The sequence below is a fragment of the Callorhinus ursinus genome, unplaced genomic scaffold, assembly GCF_003265705.2.
Source record: "Callorhinus ursinus isolate GAN/ISIS: 27379988/994484 unplaced genomic scaffold, GSC_fseal_2.0 scaffold45, whole genome shotgun sequence".
In the NCBI taxonomy this organism is placed as follows: Eukaryota; Metazoa; Chordata; class Mammalia; order Carnivora; family Otariidae; genus Callorhinus; species Callorhinus ursinus.
The window spans coordinates 6,723,066-6,742,731 of record NW_027397107.1 but is presented as its reverse complement, the minus strand read 5'-3'; the positions used below and the strand labels follow the sequence as shown (position 1 = coordinate 6,742,731).

The window sequence follows — 19,666 nt, the reverse complement described above, 5'->3', positions numbered from 1 at the left end:
GGCCAGAGAGAAGGCGAATTTCTCAGAATGGACCCAGACATCTAGCATAAGAAAGAGAAGCAAAGGGGCTTGTCTCCCAGTCTGGGGCCCATCCATCAGGGTGTGTGCATAAAGATCTGCTCATTCCAGCATTCCATGCCTTTGAACCTCATGGAGGTTCCTTGGCTCACAGTCAGGACCACCTTTGGGAGAGAGTCATGAGCTGGGAAGACCTTGGACCCAGAGTCTGTTGAGCACTTAACTGTGACAGAAGAAAATTCTGTTAGCACATTCCCAAGAGTTTTATAGTACATGGAGAACTTTCTGCTTTCTTCCACCCCCACTCCAGTCCCTTCCCCAACCCCATCCCACCCCTCCCCCACTGCCTACCACCTTGGTCACTGGGGAGATTATTGTCCTGAATGTAGATTTTTTTAAAGGATATAAAATTTCATTTTATTTTTGGCAACACTTTTCCTTTGAAACCCGGTAAAGGACATCACAGGAAGTTGAGGAACTGTGAACACTAGACATGGAAAAATAAAAATCTACTGTAAACCTAACACCCAAAGATAACCAGAGTTAAATTTACGTACATCCTTCGGGTCTTTTCCCCCATGAATAGATACACCCAAAAATGGAATGGTGTTGCATTGCACATAACATTTTGCAGTTTGCTTTTCGTGTGAACATGTTTCCAAGTCAGTAAGCAGTTTTCCATAATTAGAATATCCCACGTGCCAGGCTCTCTATGGGACACAGCAGGGAATACACAAGGAGGAGAGGAAGTCTGCCCCGCCCTCAAGGAGAGCCCGCAGTCCAGGTGGGAGAAAGCCATGTCTGCAATGAAAACCAAGTAGGAAGCAGAGAGCCCCAGGTCCTCAGCCTAGCACCACTGCTGTCCATGCAGCTGTGGGTGAATTTTTCCATCCGGGAAGATGGGCACAGCTGCTCCCACCAGGCTCAGATGGGTGTGAGGCTCAGCTACGGTGCAGGGGTAGTTACCGAGAGAGAGCACACTTCAGAAAGTCTGCAGACGCTCCTCCGCCTGATGCATCTGTGTCCCCCAGCAAGCCAGACATGACAGACCCGAATTTGCTGCTCCCAGAGTAGGCCTCGGGTCCTTATTCCTCTCAAGGTGTGAGCCTCTTGAAGAGCCAAGCGTGCTTCTAGTTTTAATGATGAGTATGGCTCATAAAACATGGCCCTTCTAACAAGCCCACTAATTCATCTGCTGCTCAGATAAAGAAATAACCCAGAAATGGGTAAAAGGACAATTGTGTTTGATTCATTTAGGGGGAGTGTGAGGGGCCCCAACATGGCGCCTGCCTAAGAACTTTTCAAGGGAAATGTTGGTCATACCTGGTTTCCCCCTTATATGGTTTTAGAGCCCAACCCCGGGAAGATGCAGGCAGCCCAGGATGCCGAAGACAGTATGGTACCCGGCAGGGTCCTGAGGGTACAAAGGTCTCCTTGAATATAGAAAGCACTCCAAAAAAAACAAACAAGGAACCTGTCCAATCGGAATAGTGAATAAAGATCTCTAGATACTGGGTCAGATAGGGATATTGATTTTCCTCCTCCAAAGGAAAGGCAGTAGTCAAATTCATAGAGACAGAAAGTGGAATGGTGGTTGCCAGGAGCTGGGGGAGGGGGAAATGGGAGTTATCGTCTAATGGGTACAAAGTTTCAGCTTGGCAGATGGTGGCGATGGCACTGTGATGTGACATGTGAACATACCTCATGTTCTGTAAAAAACTCATGTAAATACCTCATGAACTGTAAAAAACATGAACTTAAAAATAGTTAAGAGGATGGTAAACTTTGTGGAGCGCCTGGGTGGCTCAGTCGGTTAAACATCTGACTCTTGGGTGCCTGGGTGGCTCAGTTGGTTAAGCGACTGCCTTCGGCTCAGGTCATGATCCTGGAGTCCCGGGATCGAGTCCCACATCGGGCTCCCTGCTCAGCAGGGAGTCTGCTTCTCCCTCTGACCCTCTTTCCTCTCGTGCTCTCTATCTCTCATTCTCTCTTTCTCAAATAAATAAATAAAATCTTTAAAAAAAAAAAAAAATCTGACTCTTGATCTCAGCTCAGGTCTTGATCTCAGGGTCGTGAGTTCAAGCCCCCCATTGGGCTCCATGGTGGGGGCCAACTTAAAAAAATATGGTAAATTTTGTGTTCTGCGTATTTTACCACAGTTCTTTTAAAAAAAGAATTTAAAACAAAACAACAACAGAAAAGGAAAGGCAGCCTTCTTGTGAGGACCATGTCCTTGAAGAAACACCGGCAGGGAGCTGCTGGGAGGCAGCGGAAGGCAGGAGTCCCTAGAAGGCGTTTTCTGGAAGGCAGGTATACTGGCATCCTGTTGGGAGGCTATTAGGCACTGTAATCCTAACAGCCGTGCAGGGCAGAGTTGCACATCCAGAAAAACCTGGCCAAGGACTGGGACACGCTGGAGACAGCTGGAAGGCGAGAACACGGGGCGGGGTGCGGCATAATATCATGTCCATGCTCACAGCCCTTGGCCAACTATTCTGGAGCAAGCTGAGAGTCAGAGGGGGTCTGTGAGGGGCTCAGAGAGTGAGCTCTTTGGGATTTTCAGCCTTATTCTACAGCCCCGAGGTGGCTGGGTGCTCTGAGTCAAACTTTGAAGCTTAACCCCATCCATGGGAAGACTCCTTCTGTAGCGGGCATGCAGCGAATGTCTGTGAACAGAGTCCATGCTTTAAGGCTGGGTCTGTAGATGGTCAAAAGCCTTTGAATGATGAGAACAAACTCCTGACAGACTCCATCCTCTGCACCTGCCCCCATTGCTAGCATATATGTGGGATACAGAGAACAGGTTGGAGTCAGATGGACCTGGGTTTGAATCCTGGCCCTGACCACTCCCTGGCTGTGGGATTCAAGGTAAGTTATTGACCTGCTCTGAGCCACTGTCTCCTTTCTAAAATGGGACTAGTAACACCGCCCCCTCCCGGGACGATTGTGAGCATTGAATGAGACGATGCATTTGTTCAGACTGCTGTTGGGTACCAATCTGGCTTGGGGTCAGCTTTCAATACGTGGTCATTTTTAGAGGAAGTAGTTGTGGTGGGTGCTCAGGCATGCGGGAGACCCAAGGAAGAACAAGCCTAGTGCACACCCGCATGGGCGCCATCTCCTTGTAGAGGCAGACCGATGCCACAATGTGTGATCCTGCTCTGAAGGAGGAGGGTGAGCTTGGTCACGATGGGGTACAGGGGAGACTTCCCAGAGGTGGGGCCAGCGACAGATAGAGTAGAAGCTTCAGTTTCCTTCCAAAACACACCTCAGATCAGGTCATTCCTGAACCCCCCCAGAGCCTCCCCGTCACCTACAGAATGAAGCCAAACTCACTAGCCTATTTACAGAGGTTCTTCGGAATCTGGCCCAGCCTTGTTTCTAACTTTATTTAATCCTACACCAGTTGGATTTACTCCTTTCTTCATGCCTTTGCTCTTGTGACCCCTCCCTCCTAGAATGCCCTTTTTCTCTCCCATAGCATCCCTGTCTGTCAAGGCTCAGCTCAAATGTCACCTCTTCTTCAAAGCTCTCCCAGCACGCCCCCCCCCCGCCGCCACAAGACAGGAGCGATTCTGCATCTTCTCAGCTCCCAGAATTCTCTCATTGAGAGAGGCTCTTCCTCTTGTATTGTAGGATTTATTCATACATCTTATCTCCCTTCCCACACAGTAAGCCCTGCGGGTGGATTCACATGGGTCCATCCCTAGATCCTCCTTAGCACCTACTACGGAGTTTACCATGTGGTGGGAGTTTGACAGAGGAAAGGAGGGCGGGAGGAAAGGCAGGAAATGGTTGGAACTTCTCCAGAGGAGAAGCAGTTATTCCTTCCACATGAGAGCTGCAAAAAAAAAAACCCTCTGCTTTTCAGAGCACACACTCCAAGAAGGGAAAGCAGTGTGTGTGGGTGAAGGATGGCCATGGCGTGAAGGTGTCTTGTCCACTGTCCCATCAGCCAACCCCGAACGGTGCTGGGCAGGACAGGCTAACCCGAAGGAGCTGGTATAGTGCCATTTCAGGAGGTCCCCCAGACCATCTTCTCATTCAGTAAATTCTTTGAAGGAGGCGCAGACCTCAGCAAAGCTGTGATACTCACAGTTATGGTGATACAGATGAAAATCAACACAGCAAAGAGGTTGGTAGGAAAATGTCCCAAGGTGACCGGGTACACAGGTTCCAGCTGCGCTTGCCCAGTGGGATTGTGTAGACAGCACACAGTGTGTTATAACACGGAGTGTGGCCAACCAGGGAAGCTCACCTAAGCCTCTTGGTGTCCAGGGTTTTTCTTGGGGGGTTGGTCACGTGGGTGACTGCCCACATGGTTGACCTTAGTCTCCAGCACCCTCAGAGAGCCAATGGATACCACACGACCCAAGAGGCCCACCACAGATCACACTGTTAGCACAGGCCCCCAAGTAAACTGAACGGGGACTTAAAGGTCACCTCCTAGAAGCTGGGTCCGCAGGTCCCCTGGCTCTCAAAGAGGAACATGACCCAAAAGGACTAAAAGGGATGTTCACCATGAAGTCTTGCCCAGACCTGGAACCGAGGCGGGCAAACTAGGGTCAAAAGAATGAGGTTTGGGGTGCCTCGCTGGCTCGGTCGGTAGAGCATGCGACTCTTGATCTCGGGATTTTGAGTTCGAGCCCCGTGTTGGGTGCAGAGATTACTTAAAAATAAAAAATCTTTAAGAAAAAAATGAATGAGGTTTTTTTCTCCAGTAATCCATTTTCTTACTTACCTTGACTAGACCCTGGGCCTAAACTCACAGAACCTGAGCATCTGCCCCAGGGAGACAGCAGCCCCCTGTTTCCCGTCAGCCACAAGCCAGGCACCTGGCCGTCTGCCTGCCCAGGGACTCGGCTGTCACCCCAAACACCTGATGGCCCTTTCTGACAAGCAGGCATTTTCACCAGGACTCTCAGCTTCCAGACACCTCTACCGAAGATCATTTTTCTAAACCTGGGCTCCATTCTCAGCCAGGGAGGCCACTGAGGCGTCACACTGGGTCCCCTAGCCCCTTCCCAAACCCCTGCAGGAAGGAGCTCTCTGTTCTGCCAGGTTGGCGGTCAGCACCAAATGGAGGGAACTCAGCTCTTGGCCCAGGATCCCTGCCCCCAAAACGGTGCTTGTGCCTGATGGAAAGTTTGGGCTGAAGGACACTCCCTTCCAAAATCCCAGGTTCGATATTTACACAACGTCTGAAATTAATGCAGAGAAAACCTCTAAGTGCCTAGCTGGAAGGGAAGGCTAAGAACGGGAAGGGGCGGGTCCCAGGTCCTACGGTTTTTTTTCCACGGAGAGAACAGGGCAAAGCTAAATGTCCCTCAGTGAGTGAATAGGAACCATTAATCATGCCATGTGCCCCTCCACTTTAAACTGGTTTAACTAGGAATTTGCAACGGAGAGTGGGGAGAGGTGGGCATAATGGGGAAAGGTTGGTGGTGTTGAGCTCATTCTTACCTCAAGGGCCACCCCCCCACACTTTGGGGCCAGGATGACTGAGGCACCCAACCCTTAGGAAGCACCGCCCATGGCCAGCCTTTCTTCTCAGCTCCTGGACTCAGCCTCCCTCCCAGCCCCTTGGAAATGCAGCCTTCGTCAGGTGTCAGCATGGCTCCAAGTTCTGTTTTGTCCCTGGATCTTTGGAGTCCTTCCCCACTCCCTGCACGGCCCTCCTGCCCTACTCCCAGGCCTCTCCTAGCTGGAGAGGAACATGAATAAGTGTTTCCACGGGCCATGTATGGATGTTTCCATGGGCTACCGGAATGCTCCCAGCTCCCCTAACAGCCCCTGCTCCCAGTTACCCTTTCTCTGAGGGCTTCTAATGGTCTGCAAGGCTGAGGAGGCAGGGATGCTTTGAAATCAGGTGACATTCAACAGTTATGATCAGTCTTACGCTTACCACTCCTCCCATTCCCAAATTTAATCCAGAAGGGACATTGTCCATTCATTAAGAGCCATCCATTCATGTATTCGGCGAATACTTCTTGTTTACCTGCTATGTGCCAGGCATTGTTCTAGGCACTGGAAATAGAGCCGTGAGCAAAGTGGACACAAGTCCTTGCCCTCGTGGAGTGTATATTCTAGTAGGGGGAACAGACACTCAACACACAGGAAAGGACAATAATTTCCCATAATAATAATATAAATAAACAATATCAGGGAGGCAGCGGGTGGGGGTGAAGGAACAGGGTGCTCAGGGAAGGGACATTTGGACGGAGCCTGGAATGTTGAAAAGTGGCCAGCTAGGGAAAGATCCACAAGGGTGTACCAGAAAGAAGACTAGATACAAAAAGCTCTTAGAAGGAAACAAGTTTGTGCTCAAGGACTAGCTAGAATATGGCCAGAAATAGAACTATGAGATGTGGTGTGAGCTGGAACAGGGGCAGATGTGTAAGGCCTTGCAGGCCATGGGAGAGCAGGGCTGGTTTTCACTCCAAGAACATTCATCCTCTTCTGCCGTCAAGTACCCAGGCCAAGCCTCCTTTGCTTTAGGAAGCTTTCAATGGGATACAAGCTCCCTTTCTCCCCACTCCTCCCGCCACCCCACCCAACAGGATCAGACTACCTGGGGGGACATAGAAACTTCTGTTTTGGGATTTGGAAGGAACGAGAGGAAATTTAGAACATCGTTCCCTGCCTCTCCTCCTAACTGAAAAAAAGCCATTCCCAGAGGCCTCACCCATGGATTTTCTGGCCAGAGATGCCGAGAAACTTGCCCAGCTTCACCCAAATAGCAAGTTGTAGGTCCAAGGTATGAATTCAGGTTGTATTTTTAAGGTATTCATCTTCTCCCATACCATATGTTTCCCGGAAAACTTGAGAAGAGGCCACTTTGGGAAATTGCACAGAGCCTTTGTTCACAGGAGACCCCAGAGAGTAGATGAAGAACAGCATATCTCTTGTCACAACCGATCCAAGTCAAACAGTTATCAGCTAAATGTCCCCAGCAAGGACATTTATCAGTGGGTGAAGGAAATCAAGGCAGAAAGGCCGGAGAGGAAAGAAATGGATGTTCTCTATAGTATTGTATGTGCTCCATGCCCTGACCAGGGTCTGCTTCTTCCAGTTCCCTGCAGTGTTTACCACCTACCTCCACGGGCAGGGCCTTCACCTACAGCATCATGTGGGCCTTCAGCAAACCCAGGCCAGCTTTTTTTTTTCCACTGTGGAACCAGTAAAATCTAGCGCCTGGCTGGGACCGTGAGGTTGGCCACAGATTGGCATTGGCAGAAAAAACTCCTTGGGCTAATTTCTGAGGCTGAAGTTCAGAAAGGGCTTCCTTCCCTTAGCTGCCCCCTCCCTGCGATCAGGAGCACGGGAAGCAGCAAGGAGCTGGGCGGCGCTTCCAACTGCCAAAGGTGAGGGTGGGACATTAGAAAGGTCCAGAAGACCCAGCTCAAGGGACGGTTCTACTGGCTTTTCTGCTGAGTTGGCTGATGGGAATCCAGACACTCCTGCGCAAGTGATATTCATGTTTTTGCAGGTACTGGCTGAGGCATGACCCATTTCATCAGGAGTGGCTTGGTTAGAGCTTTTTAAAAACCCACCCTGAAAAGCCCTGGAAGGAAGTTAGCAAGGACTGCCTGTAGCCCTGCAGAGCAGAAGTGGATTTGTGTAGCGGCCATCTCTTTCCCTCAGGCACCTGCCCGGACAGACTTTGGGGAGGAGCCACCATGTTGGGCTCCAGGAACCAGTCCTCCTTGGGCTTCTGGGGGCACCAGGAGAACCAGGACTCCGGACACCCACAGGGTTCCTCCCTATTGATGGAAGGTACAGGAGTGGGTAAGGACTCTCCCTTGAACTCACACCCACCCCCAGACTGGACCCTGTATTAGTGATTGTCAAGAATTCCAGATGCTCCAGTGACAACAGAGGAAATAACAAAATAGGAATAAGGAAATCAAAGATATGGAAAAAGACACACAGAGAGAATAAGGAATGGGAGGAAGAGGGAGAGAAGAGAAAGAAGAGAAAATACAAAAAGAATCTTCACATTCACAAAAATTACCTTCGCAATTCTCATGGGGGCAAAGCTTGTGTGGTGATTCCAACTTACAGATGGGAAAACTGAGGGCTTCCATGAGTTCCCCAGTGAGTTAGGACAGAGCTAGGACTGGAATCAGCTGTCTGGCTCCCCTTTTCTACACCATCCCACCATGTCTGTTTAGAGTATGTAGCAAACCAGCAGCTGCACTTGGGGTCATTCTGGCTAGATATGATTTTGGTGTGGGATCCCTGCCCCTTTCTCTATGCTGGGCTTGAGATCCCAATCTTTTTTTTTTTTTTAAGATTTTATTTATTTATTTGACAGACAGAATGAGAGAGAGAGAGCATGAGGGGGGGAGGGTCAGAGGGAGAGGCAGACTCCCTGCCGAGCAGGGAGCCTGATGCGGGAACTCGATCCCGGGACTCCAGGATCGTGACCTGAGCCGAAGGCAGTCACTTAACCAACTGAGCCACCCGGGTGCCCCTTGAGATCCCAATCTTAAGTGCCTATGCCAACACCATTACGCACAGATGTAGGACGGGTCTTGTCCATGAACGACAAGAAAAGAGGTGCTGTTGTGAGATTAGCCCGCAAATAAGTGATCGGCTGGAGGCCAGGGGCTGGGAGAATGGGTGGCCTCGGTCTTTTTAAATCCCTCCCCCAGGACCCAGAACCACTTAGTTCCTGACTAATCCTACTGGTCAACCAGTCTACCAAATTCGAGTGTCCACTGGTTCATCAATAAGTAGGTATCAAATACCATTTTTTGTTGTTCCCGGCGCTGCATGAGTTAACATGGAGAGAATTCTTTTTTTTTAATATAAGCCTTGACTTTCAGCCTTAAAGAGGTCGCAGTCTGCATGGTGAGGCAGAGCTAGCCTACAAAGGAGGAAATGTAAGTGCTAACTTGGGTGTAAGAGCAGTCCCAGTCGGGAGAGGCGAACCAGCTTGGTTCTTTATTTAGCGTTAGTTGCTTCCACTAGTGTGCTGGTAAGCCCACTCCCAAAAAGGCAGAGAAAGACAAAAACCCTCATTTGTAATGTCCCCTCATTTTCCGTGCTGGAGATAGTACCATCAGGACCAATTTCAAGCTCCCTATGTGACATCACTGAACACGGAGTTGGGAAGAGATATGGTAAGTTATCTCTGGCCAGCCAGGGCAGGCTGGCTCTGGTGCCCCACTGGTTCTCCCTGGGGCCCTGGGAAGGGAAGACCCTACTTGTCTCACCCCTGCGCTGCACATGGGCTGTGACCTTCCCAAAGTCACATGCCGTACCGGCATGCTGGCATGAAGTAACACGGCCATGTACATCACCAGCGATGTATCTCTCGAGCTGAGATTTATTGATTGCAAAATGGAAGTGGTCTACCCCAAAGAGCTATGCACCTCACAGGGGCTCAACAAATGTGAGCTTATAGCACGCCTTCTCCTCCTTCAGAGGCCTGGGGTACTTGGGCCACCATTTGTTCATTCATTCATTCAGCAGGTATTTTCTGATTGACCTCTCTCTGTGCTGGGCGCTCTGCAAAGGGCTGTGGAGACGGCGAGTCACAAGACAGATGCGTAGAGCCGACAACACGGGACAATGATGACCGGGCCCCTAGAACTGGGTTCTAGTCCTGACTCCATCTCCAACTTACTGTGTGGCCTTGAGCAAATCACTTAACCTCTCTGGGCCTTAGTTTCTTCACCTGTAAACTGAAGGAGTTGAACTTGCCATTCACTAATGTCTATTCAAGCTCTGACCTCCTGTGGCTCCAGGAAGGGAGGCGAAGTCTGGAAGGCACAGGAAGAAGAGTTGAAGGAACAGGCAGCTCTGTGAGAGAAGAGCAGATGGGACCCCTGGAGATCTGGCATGAGTCCCTTGAAAGAGGAGTGGACACGTTTAGTGTGGTTCTTGAGGGAGGAGCTCAGGGGTGGAAATTATAATGGGGGTGGGTCATCGGACCCCAGCTTGGAAGATGTTGAGCGCCATCCCAGCTGCCCAGCCATGGCATGAGCCGCCTTGTGAAGGAACGGGCCCCTCCTAGTCAGTTAGAGACTGAAGACCACCTGACTCAGCCACGTGGACAGGATCCCTGGCAGGGAGGTCATGGCTTTAAAACCCCAGCTGCTGGGCCCTCTTCCGGTCCACATATCTCAAGAGGCTCACCCCGTCCTGCTGCCAGGGATGTGGGGGGAGGGTGGTGCTAATGACCACCTGCCGAGTGCCAGACCCTGTGCCAGTCTCCAAGCCAGAGACACAGTTCCCGCCCCGGACAGGGGAGCCAGACTGGCACATTATCTCGCTCAGTCTTGAAACAGCCGTGGGGGTGGGTCCTGGGGTTATTAAAGTAGTAGGTGGCCGAGCCAGGACCCGGACTGGGGGTCTCTGGTCTGGTGGGGGTGGGTGTCTCAGGTCTGGGGGTCTCCACTGCATGTTGCTGGAAGAGGGATTCAAGGCAAGGGGGTGAGCTGCCCGTCCAGTCTCTTAGTTTGGTGGAGCAGAGGCTAAGGCCCTAGCCAGGTTGGCAACCATGAAACAGAGTCTAGCCAAGGAGAATGTGGAGGGTTTCCCTATCTCCAACTATGGGGCATGCACACATGCATACACACACACACACCCTCAGCTCAGTTCAAAAGCTCTACTAAGCTTGCTTTCCCCTGTCAGGTCTCCTAGTACTTCTCTCCTGAGAAAGCCAGTTCCTTGATGACCAACCCAACCACACACGGAACCCCTCATCTCCCAGCCTTCATCCAACATTCCCAACCTGCTCTGCTCAACTCCTCCTCTCACTTCATTCTGGACACCCCAGTCCCATTCCTCTGCCCCAGCCCTGTCCCCTCACCACCACCACGAAGTTCTTCCCATGGAGAAAGGCCTCCCTGTTGACGGGCTGGCAGAGTCCTTCTCTTCCCATAAAAGACTCAGTCAGTCCTGGAGACACTTGGAAGCTGGACAGAATGGTATTTCTCCCTATTTTCTTTACAACCGAGAAAACGCAAACACAAGAGCATATTTATTGCAACGTTTCTATTCCAAAGTTTGTCTTAAAAAAAGAAGAAATAAAATTAGTTTCTCTGCCCAGTCCACCCCTACCCCAAACCCCTGCCCTTTCCGTTCCCTGTGGAGGCCAGGGAGAAAAACAGAGCGGGCCCCAGCCCCACAGAGAGGCACTGCATCCCGGACAATGGCGGGCTTGTTCACAGGGTTCGGGAAGAAACACACCTCTGAAAACATACACAGAACTTCCCAGTGGAGGGTGTTCTCAGGGAAGAAGAACAGGCGGGCCCTGTGTCTGGCCACAGTATCTCTGAGGCTCTGGGAACAGAGGAGCCCACGAGTCTAGCCCCCTCCCCAGACAGGAGGGGACACCTTACCCTTCTAGCCTCCGGGGGACTATTTCCCCACAACTGGTCACGCTGGGCCTGAAGGAGAGTACCACAAGTCAGCGGCCCCTTAGGGTGCCAGGACCTGGAACCCCAGAGACTGAAGGCAGCACTGAGGGAGAAAAATCTCTGCGGAGAAGCAAAGGACTGCTTGTTAGATCTTTGGGATTTTCCAGACGTCCTCCGGTGTGAGGGGAACATGCCTCACACACTCATCTCTGTCCCCTGAACGGGGCCCATACCGACAGCCCTTCCATCCCTCAGGTGACCAACGTATGGGGCATGAATGACAGTGATGGAAAGAAAGGTCACTCAAAACAACAGGCCAGGTCAACCCAAAAGGGTTCCCCAGAGTCCTGGGCCCCGCCTGTCCCTCCCCCATGCCTTCCTGGGAAGGGAGCCCAGGAGTCCCCTCCCCGCCATGGTGACTGAGCCAACAGCGACACCTGCTGGGCCATCAGACCAGGGGCGCTGTCCCAGCCTCCCAAAGCCCCATGCTTGTCTTTCGTTTCAGGTCCTCCATCCCCTTCACCTTCCTCCCCGCCAAGGAGCATCTGTGATGCAGACGCTTCTTAAACCAAGACAAAATGCTCCCAGACTTGAGAGGACGGTGCAGGTCCCACCAACAGAGCAACTCAGGAAACATCATCGGGCACCTGTCATGGGGTACCAGCCACAGGTGTCTGCTTTGGGACTGCACACCCTCTAGCTGGTGGTGCTCCATCTTGGCTGCACATTAGAACCTTCTAGGGAGCTTTTAAAATGTCTGAAGACCAGGCTGAAGCTCAGGTGATTTCCACATACAACCAAGGTCGGCGACCACTGTTCTGGTTGATCTCTTGTAAATTTAATGGGGTCTTTCTAGGGTCTACCTGCACTGGCCCACTTGGAGTCAGGGGCCCAATTGTGCAGGGAAGGCCTTTATGTTGTGGTTGTCATGTATTTGTATACTTGGCGTGACAGTTTTACAGCAGATAACAATAAGGAAGGCTTTTCTGCTTCACATGAAGTCATTGTTTGGGCCAGTAAGAGGGCTCCGGGGGTCCTGGGTTCTCACTGCTCTCCTCCGTGATTAATCTGTCCATCCCAGAGCCTCCTCAAGAGCTCTTTGGATGGGCATCCTTCCCCTGGCTTGAACCGGGCCCTTGTGAATTGTGTTCGAAAACTTGGAGCATTCTTCATCCTAAAAACACACAAGATTCCCGCATTAGAAGTTGGGGGCAGGCCTGGATTCCATCAGGGAGATTGGCTAACTCATTTCATTTCTCCGGGCCTGGGAGATTAGAGTAGACTTCTCCAAAGAGACAGAATCAATTGAATGTGTGTGTCTATAGAGAAAGAGATTCACTGTAAGGAATTGGCTCACATGATTCTGGAGGTATAAGAACCAGTGTTTCAGGTCAAATCTGAAGGCAGTTTGAAGGTCATCAGGCAGGAGGAATTATCTCCCTCCTGGGGGCGGTTCAGTCTTTTTGTTTTATTCATGCCTTCAACCGATTGGATGCGACCCACCCACATTATCAGGGCAATCTGCTTTACTTAGCCTACAACTGAAATGTTCACCTCATCCAACAACACCCTCACAGATCCACCCAGAATAATGTTTGAACAAATATCTGAGCAGCCCAGGGTCCAGTCAAGTTGACATATTATCAACCATCACAGGGATCCTTCAGAACGAGCCTTTACAGGTTAGAAGGTGGGAAGTGCCCTAGAAGAGACTGGAGGAGGTTTCCAGCCTAACACGTGTAATTAAACTGAGAAATCTGTGAAGACTTTATGAAGAGAGGATTCTTGGAGGAGACACCGCTCGAACCACACGCAGCCGCCTTATCTTGATGTGATTTCAGATCTTTGCGCGTGGAATTGATCACCTTGTGTCGTGTGCCACGTGACCCTCAATCTCCCCGTATCTGAATCTCCAACTAACCCCTCTCCCTCTCTTCTTCCAGGTGAACTATGACCACTTTACTCCTGGTGTTTGTGACTCTGAGGGTCATCACGGCAACCAGCTCACTAGAAGCTTCAGGTAAGGACACCCCCATGCGTGTCTCACGTATCCAGTAGCCACAGAAGACTGGATTCTGGGTACCGGGTCCCGAACTTAGTACTGCTGCTCCCAGGGACATAATGTCCCCTTTCCTGACCTTTTCCTGGCCCTGCCTGCCCCTTTTCTGTCAAAGGCAAGCCTAGCCGCAAGGGGAGAGCACCTGTGCGTCTGAACACACACACGCACACGCACGCATCCGGGAGCCCTTGCTCACGTAATCCTGCTCCCGGCCGCCCTCTCAGATGGTCAGCTGAAGGGGAGAGCTCCTGGCAGGCGCCCGTCTTCCCATCTCCTCTCTATGGACCTTACCCAAAACCGCCACACACTGAGCTTGGGGTTGGGGCAGGATTATAGATAAGCCAAGAGGGAAAGCTGCCAAGCGGGATCAGCTGGAACATCAAAGAAGAGACCATTCCTTGAGAAACAGAAGTCCCCAACATCTCACACAGGTCTTTGTTTTTCTTGGCCAGCCGTCCTCGGGAAGACCCCTCGTGGTCTTTCACATACGGCAGGCACGAGGTGGGTTTCTGACCATCGAGCCCTCAATCAAATGGACAAACTATCCGCTGGCTGCAGGATGGGTTTTGCTCTGGGCCATGCACTTTAGAGGCTTCCCTCTGGCCCTCCTCCAGCCCCAGTGCTCCTTAAAGGTTAAGGGGTCTGTAGGGACATGTCCACACAGATCTATGCTCTCCCTTTAGACCACACTCTGGCTACCCAGGATGCCCCAAATTCCCTGCCCAAGTGGACCCAAGCCACTTCCAGGGCCCATCCTCCATGCTCTTGGTGAGAGCCACCCCAGGCCTGAGGGAGAGGTCAAGGGGTGGCTGTGTGTGTGGGGTGTGGGACAGAGCTGGGGTGTGAGGCCTGGGATAAGCACAGACCCCTCACAGTACAGAGAACTGGCAGAGAAGAGGCAGCTTCCTGCTTGGCCACTAGAGCCCAATGCAAAACTCTAAGGAATCCAAGCATTCTAAATTTGAATCTGGCTTTTCATTTTGAAAGGTATCATTGTCAAATAGGAAGATAGAACACATTTTAGTTAACATTCTGTGGACTTGATTTATAACTTTTAAATATTTATATGTAGGATAGATGGGTCTCCATCTGTGGTCTCACTCGGACACCCACAAATATCCAGGCCCTGGCTGTAACCTGGGTGGTTTGCCCACACAGGCAAACCAGTTTGTAGGGTTGGTTGAGAGCTTTAAAAATTGCAGCACTGGGTACAACAGTCACTTTTAGCTCTCCCTGGAGAACCAGAGAACAGCCAGCTCTAAAACCATGCTGTGTTGTGGGGCAAGGGCAGCGCATTCAGAGGGAGATTTTTGTGGAAGGACCTAGTAGTGGCTGCCCAGGACATCAAAGGTTAGGGCTGGATCCCCCCCCCAAACATTCCTGGCTCCCCCTTCCTTGCCCTGTTATGTATCTACCACCTACAAATACCTGAAACATTTTTATTTTCAACCTGGAAAAAAAAAAAGGGTCCCATAAGTGCGTGACCTGCCGTGAAAGGTGCAATTTTTGCAAAAGCTGTTTCTTTCCCCTTCCAGGGGAAAGACAGTTATGTCTAACTGGATTTGGTAAACATGCTGCATCTTCCCTACCAATACTCTCCATGATTTTTCGTGGAGCTAATCATATCCCACGCCCAACTCCCACCCCTGTCTGACTTTTTGTGGACGTATGTGAATACGTCCTTCTGCTCTTCTCCAGCCAGCCCCCCGCCCCGAGTCCCCAACAGCAGGAGAGAATGCCTTGTCCCTCAGCAAAGATAGGATGGAGTCCAAAGCAGACTTCAAGTGGGACACGTCTGTGTCGTTTTGCATCTGAGCTTTCAGCATCATGTGGAATTTTTTTTCTTCCTCATCACAATTTTTCCTGCCCAAAAGTGATTTTTCCCAAAATCTTTGAGTCAAGCTGTCACTCCAGGAAGATGGGTCCTGTTTCTCTTATGGCTTGGTATCCCCTGGGGTACCCCAGTTTGAGAAACAGGGGGATCTCAGCTCTAAAGTTTTCCTTGCTCTCCTCTGCAACCCTTTTCCAGTCTTGAGGTGCAGAGACCAGGGGTCTTGAGGAATGCTGTTCTGAAAAAGGTTCCTGGGAATTCCAGGCGGTACAGGAGCACCCCCTCCCCCCAATAAATACTGACGCACTCACAGGATTTTGTCATTTCCAGAAGGACTGACAGGGAGGCTGGGTGGTGGTCCAGGCACTAACAGTTCTGTCCCTGCCCCACAGACCCTGACAACTCGCTGAGTGTCAGCATCCCCGAACCGTCCCCTCTGCGGGTCCTCCTGGGGAGCTCCCTCACCATCCCCTGCTACTTCATCGACCCCATGCACCCTGTGACCACCGCCCCTTCCACCGCCCCCCTCGCCCCGAGAATCAAGTGGAGCCGCATTTCCAAGGAGAAGGAGGTGGTGCTGCTCGTAGCCACGGAAGGGCAGGTGCGGGTCAACAGTGCCTACCAAGACAAGGTCTCGCTGCCCAACTACCCGGCCATCCCCAGTGATGCCACCTTGGAAATCCAGAACCTTCGCTCCAATGACTCTGGGATCTACCGCTGTGAGGTTATGCACGGCATTGAGGACAGTGAGGCTACCCTAGAGGTCGTGGTGAAAGGTGAGAACCCCCCACAGGGACACTGCTTCACCTGGGAAAAGAACCAGAAGGGTATATTCACGGGCGTGGACACAGGCAGGCTGGTTTTCAAATCCCAGCTCCTCCCCCACTGGCTTGCAGCCACCTGAGTCAAGTCACTTAGCCTCGATTGTGCCTCTGTAACATGGAGCTGGGACTGTCATTCTCTCTGGACTTTGAGGGACTTAAAAACGTCCTGACCATCGTCACATGCAAATGAAAGTCTGTGCTTTGCTGCAATCCCATGATTCCATGGGCCTTGTGATCATCCTCATTTTACAGATAAGCAAACTGAGGCTAGGTGCTCTGCCTGAAGTTTCCCTGGAAGCAAACCAGAGCGGTCTCCTGACTCTTCATCCAGATGTCTTTTCCTGTCCCACCTCCCACCCCAGCCCCACTCTCAGCTCCAGGAGCCAGAGAAAGGGACAAAGTCTCCCTGGTTCCCTTTCTCTCGATGGCCCAAGGAGAATGGTTGTGTCCTTGGTTGGCTTGAGGACAGGGTTCCCACTAGGATGCCCCTGGGCTGAGGATACATGGGACTCTAAGTGTCTCTCTCCCCAAAGAAAATATGGGGCCTGGGAGTGCCAAGAAAAAAGTAAAAGGAGGCAGATTTTACTTCAAGTCAAAGAACTTTCTGATTATCAGAGAAATTCAAAACAGATACTCTGTGAGGTAGTGAGGTCCCCGTCACTGGAGGTATTTCAGCAAAGGCAGAAGGACCACATGCGAATGTGGGGAGGAGATCTGTGCATCAGCTGGAGGCCCAGACCTGAGGTCCCTAAGGCAGCTTTGACCATAGCCATAATTCTTCGAGGACTTTGATGACGGGAGGCTGTGCCTGACCTGCTCTCCCGCCCGCGCGTGTCTTGCAGGCGTTGTGTTCCATTACAGAGCCATCTCCACGCGCTACACGCTGGACTTCGACAGGGCACAGCGGGCCTGCCTGCAGAACAGTGCCATCATCGCTAGCCCCGAACAGCTACAGGCCGCCTATGAGGACGGCTTCCACCAGTGTGACGCCGGCTGGCTGGCCGACCAGACTGTCAGGTGAGCCCCCGGGCCACTCTGAGTGGGGTGGGCCATGGGCTAGAATACCAGGCCAGCCTGGGCTGGGGCTGGAGCAATGCCTTGGCCGACTCTAACACTCCTTATGTCATTATTCAGAAGCAAACGTTTGATTTGGGACCGTCCAGTTGCGCTATGAGGAAAGATAGAATACTGTGTCAGGTATTCTGCGTGCAAAAAAATTCATCACGTGCTTTTCTAGAAAGCGCCAGTGCTCCAGGGGAAATACTTTCAGTAGCCACTAGGAATTTTAAAATAATACAGAACTTGCACAGAAGGCCTTTCTGTGCCTTACTTTGTAAAAAGGGGCTTATTGTATTCATTTGAAGGATGCAGCATGAGCAATAAAAGCAAATGTGCACTTTGTCCCAGACCATCTCAGACAGGAGCTCCCGGGGCGGGGTTGGGGGGGGAGGGCAGGACACATTCTGGAATGTCTGGTGGCTCCGCTGATAGAAGTCTCATGAACTGTCCAGATTCCTGTCATTCCGCCCTGTAGCAGAATGAGCAGCTGCTAGCAACTCTGCCCTACATGAGCAAATTACACATCATTACCTTTCCTACCCCTGTTCCCCTTTGCCATGATTTCTTCAGTTTCTTGAAGCCTTGGTGTTTTGTGTATTTTTGTAAACCGCTTGCCTTTTTTTGTTGTTGTTTTTAATAAGGCAAGTCATAAATTAAGCTTTTTGGCGCCTTTTTCCCTGAGTGCAGCTGCGGCGGGATGGGGAGCCCAGCGGGACAGACAGAGCTCTGCCCTCGAGGAATCTCAGTCCATGAGAGCAAGTCTGTCGAGGCAAAGATGAGATATTCATTCAGGGTGGATCAAAGCTCTGAACGGAAAAGCCAGAACCGCAAAGCCTCCAGAAGAAAACAAAGGAAAATACCTTTGCGATCTTGGGGTAGATCTTTCAGATCTTAGGACACAAACGCCACCAACAGGAAACAACAAGACAGCAGCCTAGCATAGCGCAAGAGCCCGCACCACGGCCTCAGAAAGAGCTGGGCTCCCAAGATGCCCATCGACAGATGAATGGATAAAGAAGAGGTGGTATATATACACAATGGAATATTATGCAGCCATCAAAAGGAATGAGATCTTGCCATTTGCAACGACATGGATGGAACTGGAGGGTGTTATGCTGAGTGAAATAAGTCAATCAGAAAAAGACATGTATCATATGACCTCACTGATATGAGGAATTCTTAATCTCAGGAAACAAACTGAGGGTTGCTGGAGTGGTGGGGGGTGGGAGGGATGGGGTGGCTGGGTGATAGACATTGGGGAGAGTATGTGCTATGGTGAGCGCTGTGAATTGTGCAAGACCGTTGAATCACAGATCTGTACTTCTGAAACAAAAAATGCAACATATGTTAAAAGAAAAAAGAAGAAGATAGCGGGAGGGGAAGAATGAAGGGGGGTAAGTCGGAGGGGGAGATGAACCATGAGAGACGATGGACTCTGAAAAACAAACTGAGGGTTCTAGAGGGGAGGGGGGCGGGGGGATGTGTTAGCCTGGTGATGGGTATTAAAGAGGGCACGTTCTGCGTGGAGCACTGGGTGTTATGCACAAACAATGAATCATGCAACACTACATCAAAAACTAATGATGTAATGTATGGTGATTAACATAACAATAAAAAATTAAAAAAAAAAAAAGAAAGAGCTGGGCTCCCACCACAGCTCTGACACTTAGAAGCTGTGTGACCTTGGGCAAATTGTTTAACGTCTCTGGGCCCCAGTTTCTTCCAGGTTAAAATGGAGTGTTTCTAGCACTTGCCTCATTAGGTGGACGTGAGATTCAAATGATACAAAGCAGGGGTCAGCAAACGGTGGCCCACGGGCCAAATCCAACCCACCCTCGTTTCCATATATAAAGTCGTGTGTGGGAACTCTGTGGTTGTTTCACACTACAGTGGCAAAGTTGAGGGGTCAAGATGAGACCCTAGGGACCACAAGACCTAAAATACTTACTATCTGGCCTTTCTACAGAGAAAGTTTGCAGGCCCTGAATGTTCGGTTCCAATAAATATTCAGCAAAAGGGGCTGCCTGTAATCACCGGTAACTGTGAAAACATGGATCTCAATAAAACTTGGGGAAGAAAAGCCATAAAGACAAACCGTCCACGTATCCAGGGCAGATGCTGGTAAACACATCAGTGAGTCCTCGTTTCCTCCCACATGGGAGGAGGATGCCAGGGCCCAGGCCCCGGGGCCCTTCTGTCCCCTGAGTGTCACACGACACCCACTCTGTGTTCCTGGCAGGTACCCCATCCACACTCCGAGGGAAGGCTGCTATGGGGACAAAGATGAGTTTCCGGGCGTCAGGACCTACGGCATCCGCGACACCAATGAGACCTATGATGTCTACTGCTTCGCTGAGGAGATGGAGGGTGAGGCCCCGCCGCCCCCTTCCCAAGACCCCTGTCTGTCCCCTTCTCCCCACTGACACCAGGGATCACATGGGCCTCCTCTGGGGCAGAGCACGAACCCAGGGCAGCACACACCAGACCCCTCTCTGCCATACCC

The 19,666-nt window shown here is 51.1% G+C and overlaps 1 protein-coding gene across 1 annotated transcript in view; it reads left to right on the top strand.

Moving 5' to 3' along the window:
* ACAN (aggrecan) overlaps positions 1-19,666 on the top strand; it is a 62,262-nt gene that overhangs the window by 13,090 nt on the left and 29,506 nt on the right. Inside the window, 4 exon segments of the mRNA XM_073882267.1 lie at positions 13,334-13,410; positions 15,673-16,056; positions 16,947-17,121; positions 19,403-19,530. Coding sequence (XP_073738368.1) covers positions 13,341-13,410; positions 15,673-16,056; positions 16,947-17,121; positions 19,403-19,530 — 757 coding nt within the window. The 5' untranslated portion in view covers positions 13,334-13,340.